The 6,000-nt window shown below is 49.4% G+C and overlaps 1 protein-coding gene across 1 annotated transcript in view; it reads left to right on the top strand.

Moving 5' to 3' along the window:
* Nucleotides 1-507: 507 nt before the first annotated feature.
* The window catches only part of LMOD1 (leiomodin 1), a 58,599-nt gene continuing 53,106 nt past the window's right edge, over nucleotides 508-6,000 (top strand). Inside the window, exon 1 of the mRNA XM_030561063.1 lies at nucleotides 508-925. Within this exon, the coding sequence (XP_030416923.1) occupies nucleotides 665-925 (261 nt within the window). The 5' untranslated portion in view covers nucleotides 508-664. The remainder of the gene's footprint in view (nucleotides 926-6,000) is intronic.

Here is a 6,000-nt window from a genome sequence, read left to right as displayed (position 1 = left end):
TGAAAACTTTCTTAAATGCTGTGCAGGCATATAACAGTCTCCCACATACTATTATCAAATTCAGCAGAAAGCTGGGAATTGACAGAATGTGAGTTCCAGCTACACATTTCACCCCTGTGATGAGGAAGCAAACTGTGTGTTCCAAGTAGCTTTAATGCCTTTGCTATCAGATCTTGAAGCTGCATATGGATGCATTCTAAAGACCTGCAGGTCTGGTTCTTTCCTCTCTAAGTTCAAAGCTCCAGCCTAGCAGCTTGTGTGTTTTTGCATATTTTCTCACTGTGTTGTCCCATTGCCTTTAAAAGGCTAAATGTTCAGTACTAAATTTGGTCATGCAGCTCTTCCAGATTCCCTGGAATGTCCTCAGGTTTCAAACTCCTCTGATTGAGAGAAATCCCGCCTCCTGCTTTTCCTGATTGGTTTTTCTGAACCAGGCTGTACAGCTGTTAAATGTAATTGGCCAGCTGTTGTACCAGCCCAGGTCCTTCCTTTATAACCAATTTATCCGGGGTTGCAGTAAGTTAAAGCTGCTTAGATTTAACACTTCAGCACCTGAACGGTGGGGAGGGGGGAAGTAACTTCTGGTCTTCTATTATTTAACTAATTTTCCTACACTCTTTGGCTTTGCATATCAGCACAGCTGTGCTTCACCTAAACTGCCAAGATGTCCAGGGTAGCAAAATACAGAAGGCAAGTCAGTGAAGATCCAGATATTGATAGCTTATTGTCTACGTTGTCTCCAGAGGAGATGGAAGAGCTAGAAAAGGAGTTGGATGTGGCTGATCCAGATGAAAATATCCCTGTGGGGCTCAGACAGAGAAACCAAACTGACAAGCACTCAACTGGCTTGTACAACCGAGAAGCAATGCTCAACTACTGTGAAAAGGAGACGAAGAAACTTATTCAGAGGGAACTGTCAGTGGATGTAAGTCACATCTGCCAGTATTTGAGTTGTAAACAGGGACATTTGGAGAGAACTCCACCAGGCTAGCTTAGGGGACAGAATAGAAACTAACATTTAAGAATAATTGATATGTAGGAAAGTGAGCAGTCATGCTCCATGGCTGGGTTCTGAGAAATCTAAACGGCATCCCTTTCTATTCAGGGGATGGGCAGATGCATTGGGAAGGGGTCAGGGAAATTCTTGAAATCCCAACATTATTCAGAAGTACAGAAGCCCTTGCTACTGCCTGGAAAGTTATTTCTGTTTGACTTTGGTAATCTAATTAATGTAAGGTTAACATCCTTTGGCAAGGCTTTTATGGGAAACAGCTTTTCCCACCAGAACACACCGCAAGATTTCAGTGCATTAAAACAATCCACAGTTGTGTGTTTCTCCATATTTGTTCTCTTTGGTTTTAGAGAGTTCCACTACCCCAGTCTTTTCAGTTCATCATATACAAATATTTGAAAGATTTCTTGGAATAGCAGAAAAGGCGGTAGGTGGGTTTGCTGTTCTATGAAAATCAGTGTCAGAAGTAGGTATTGCAATGCACTAAGCCAGTGGTTCTCAAACTTTTGTACTGGTGACCCCTTTCACATAGCAAGCCTCTGAGTGTGAGCCCCATTAGAAATTAATAACACTTTTTAAAAAAATGTATTTAACACCATTATAAATGCTGGAGGCAAAGCAGAGTTTGGGGTGGATGCTGACAGCTTGCAACCCTGCATGTAATAACCTCCCAACCCCCAGTTTGAGACCCCCTGCACTAAGCCATTTGGTTTGTGATTTTTACTGTAAACATAATTCAACTGAAGTTCACTCTTGTTAGAGTTGGGTTATTTATCCTTCTTTTCTCTTTCTCTTTCTCTCTACCTGGAAAGTCTCATCAGTTTCTCAGATACTGTGAATTTCTCTCTTTCAATGGCTTGCTCTCAGCCTTGAATCTGATGAGTAGTTTGGCTTGTGGCTTCTTGTATGTAGCTTTGATGGAAGCCAATTCCATTTCTCTGCAACGTTTATTACTCTCTGGAGTAGGAATACACAGCATTTGCTTCAGCCTTGGGAGGATGGGGAAATGTTGGCTCATATTTGCCATTTTCTGCAAGGGTTTTTTTGTTATGGCAAACTGGAGCCGCACCCAAAAGGCTGAATGATAGGTCCCTCTACTTGTCTTCAAGCTTCCATGTCCCAGGCCTGACTGTGTGTGCTGTAAGAGGCCAGGACTGAGGAATATAAACAGTGTAAGCATAGTAAAGGCTTATGTGAAATACTCATTTTAACAGTCTGTATTGACTCTAATTTCTTACTTGTTCCAGTTTATCCAGGAACACCTTGAATCTGCTAGCTCACAGCTGAGTAATCAAGCCCTAGACTAGACTGTAAATCCTTTGAGCCCTGGATTGTGTCATCTTATGTATTTGTATGGTATTTGTTGTAATAGAGCCTCAATTCTGGTTAGGGCTTCTGGGTGCTGCCAGAATATTAAGGGGAAGAAAATTGCAGATTTAGAAGGAGCAAACGAGATATTTGATATCTAAAGAGTTAAATATTTCTCTCTCTTCTCCCAACCCCTCATGGTTTGAATACCTGGGAGATTTGGTCTCACTCTGATGTGGCCTGGCCGTTTTTCTCTAGCAGGGCACTCACTGACTTCCACAATGATCTATATGGGACATTCTGTGTAGGTTGATGGACTTGTGCCCACTCCCAGAGCCTGTACTTAACAACTCACTGTCTAGATACTGTGGCTGTAAAGTACAGTTCACCTTAGTACCACAGGTCCAAATCTATCCTGTCACTTGCTGACTGGCATGCAATGGGAGGTGTGCTCTTTGGCATGTAATCCAGGCCAAATGAAGAATTCCTGTTACCATAAAACAAATGGTTGTATAAAGAATTGAATCTTGAGTAGGAGTAGGGAGGTTATATTACCCCTGTGTTTGGGTCATATATTTGGAGCAACTACTACTGGAATCTGGTGTCCAGTTCTGGTGCCCACAATTCAAGAAGGATGTTGATAAACTGGAGAAAATTCGTGAGACTGATTAAAGGGATAGAAACCCTGCCTTACTGTAGGAATTCAATCTCAATAACAAAAGAAAAGAGTTTGTTGATCAGTCCTATAAGGTCTAGATCAACAAAGGTCCTCGGGTGCCTAAGTCCAACTTAAGCATTGCTGATATTGTGTGCACACCTCATGCTAGGGGTCAGGACACTCAGCTGGGCTGGGGGAGACCCATGTTCACATTCCTGTTCTGCCTGAGTTGGAGAAGGGACTTGAACCCAGGTCTCTAATAGGATGGCTTTTTGGTGTGGTGTTTTTGGATACATTTCACTCCTGGACAGCTTAGGCAGCTTGTTGGCTTCTGAGATCCCTTTCTTGGATGTCTAAGGGTATGTCTACACTACGGGATTATTCCAATTTTACATAAAGCTTTTTTTTAAAACAGAATGTATAAGGTCGAGTGCACGCGGCCACACTAAGCCCATTATTTCGGCAGTGTGCGTCCATGTACCAAGGCTAGCGTCGATTTCTGGAGCGTTATACTGTGGGTAGCTATCCTGTAGTTATCCCATAGTTCCCGCAGTCTCCCCCGCCCATTGGAATTCTGGGTTGAGATCCCAATGCATGATGGTGCAAAAACAGTGTCTCAGGTTGTCACGGAGTCACTGGGCGATGCTCTGGAACTGCTCCCCACCAAGCCAGTCAGGACTTTGGGGAGCCTCCTCTCCCTTGGAGCAGACTTGTTCAGGGCAAGAAGCTCACACAGCTTCACCTCCTGGGTCTCTCCTTGGAGCATTCAGCATCCTCTGCCCCTCCGTGCGCTTCCCATAGCGAGTCCACCCCAACGGGGTCCTGGGGACGCCACCGGGTTCTGCACCCCCACTTTGCAGTCAGACGTGACTCTCAGCCAGCCAGTAAAACAGAGGTTTATTCGATGACAGGAACAGGGTTTAAAACAGAGCTTGTAGATACAGCGAACCAGACCCCTCAGCTGGGTCCATTCTGGGGGTCAGTGAGCCAGACCCCCACGTCTGCCCTCAGCCAGCTCCAGACTAACCACCCCTCCCAGCCCCTCCTCTCTCCTCAGCCCCTTTCCCGGGCCAGGAGGTCACCTGATCCCTTTGTCTCCAACACCTTCAGCTGGCACCTTTGCAGAGGAGGGGCCCAGGCCATCAGTTGCTAGGAGACAGAGTGCCAGGCATTTAGGTGCACTGGCCCTTTGCTCTGCTAGATACTTAAGAACTGCCATGGGGACACTGAGGCACCAACACAGTATTCAGAGCAAACATTAAGAACATTCCCAGTTCGTCACATCTCTCCCCCCTTCGAGACCGAACTGAGCGAGGTCACTCCAGCCAGTGACCTGAGGAAGTTCGAACCCACCAAGGTTCCCATGGATGCCCCAGCATCTCTCCCATTCCTTGGTGTGAGTTACACCAGGACAGTCCAGTCTCACGCCCTCCCTTAGGTCGGGTGTGCTTGATGGCACTTGCAGGCCGCAGGTGGGAAGGTTTATGCAGCCCACACCCTTTGCCACCCCAATACCCCTGGGGTTCAAGCTGGGATTGGGTCTTTCCCCAGCCCTCCGGTCTGTGATTCGGGTTCTTTTGGTTAAGAGCCCCCATCTTGGCCTTTGCCAGCTCTGGGCTTGGGCAGCCACTTCCCACTTTGTGGCCCAGACACAACACCTCTGCCGTCCCCCCTTGCACTTTCCAGCTTTTAACGTCAGTCCCACCTTCTTGAGGCAGCCCAGCCCCCTCTTCACCTGGGACACCTGTTCCTCCCAGGTCTGGCTAAAGATGCACATGTTATCAGTGTCTGCCAGGGCCAAGTTCTCCATCCCTCTCAGCTTGTCTAGAATCTCCCCAGGCCTAGGCATGGGGTCGGCATCGGACACTGTGATGGCTTTAAGCTTCTGATAGCCCCCATAAAACCAGATAATCCTGTCTCGCTTGGGCATCAGCCCCATGGGTGAGGCCCATGGGCTGTAAAATGGCTGGATCCCATCTAAAGCCAGCATGTCCCTGACCTCTCTCTCCATGTTCTGGGCTGCTTTCCCAGTGACTTTGAACGGGGAACACCTGATGGGGAGATTGTCTCCCACCTCAGGGAAGAGATCCCCCCGGGGGTCTTCCCCCTTCTTCATCCAATCCTCCCTCTTCAGGTTCAGGGGTCCCCTCACTCTCCTCCCATCCAGCAGCTCGAAAGGGAAGAACCCTGTGGATTCCTGGGGCACCACAGCTGTCTCCCGATTCCCCCCAGTTCTACTTCCCCTTTGGGAGCCCATTCCCGGTACAGGAATCCCTCCTCCTGCAGGACTCTGTCCCTGCAGCCTTCCCTAAGGGGGTTTGCAGTGCTGTGGCCAGCAAGTTCCCTCAGCTTCTCCAAGGAGGGATCCTTCTGCAGCTCAGTCTGGGATTCAGCGGCTGGGGCAGGGAGTGGGACCTGCTCCCTTTCACTGGCTGGGCCTGGGGTCACAGCCCCCCTGAGCCCTGTCCCTGGTAGCTTCCTCCCTGCTGTGTAATCACTTCCCAGCAGCACGTCTGGACCAGGCAAACCTGTTTGGCAGCTGACCTGCCCTGCCTGGGTGTCCCCCCACTCAGCTGGGGTCTCAGCTCCCCCCGTGCTCAGCGCTGCCCTTCCTGTCCCAGTGGGGACAGGCAGCGAGCTCTCTGCTCTGGTCACAGCATCAGAGCCAGCGTGAGCCCCCTCTCCGATGTGCAGGGGGGCAGGGAGCATCTCTCCCTCCCACTCAGCCCCAGGGGGCTGGTTACAGGTAGGCAGGTATCCTGAGCCCTGCAGCCCCTCCCCCCTGCCAGCCAGGTCATTTGCATTTTCACTGACCATTTCCATCCTAGCCAATTGGTTCCCTGGATTTGAATTCAAACCCTCGGCCGTTACAGGAGCGGGGCCTGGATCCTGTCCCATGGGGAGACAGTCACCCCCCAACAGAGCCTCCCAGCCGATATCCTGGAGAACCCCAACTACCAGCCGGCCCGACCCCTCCTGGGTCTGCACAGGGATCTGGGCCATAGGCAGGGCAAGGGGTTTC

This window comes from Gopherus evgoodei, chromosome 4 (assembly GCF_007399415.2).
Source record: "Gopherus evgoodei ecotype Sinaloan lineage chromosome 4, rGopEvg1_v1.p, whole genome shotgun sequence".
In the NCBI taxonomy this organism is placed as follows: Eukaryota; Metazoa; Chordata; order Testudines; family Testudinidae; genus Gopherus; species Gopherus evgoodei.
Note: the sequence above shows the minus strand (reverse complement) of the source record. Positions and strands in the feature narration are given on the sequence as shown.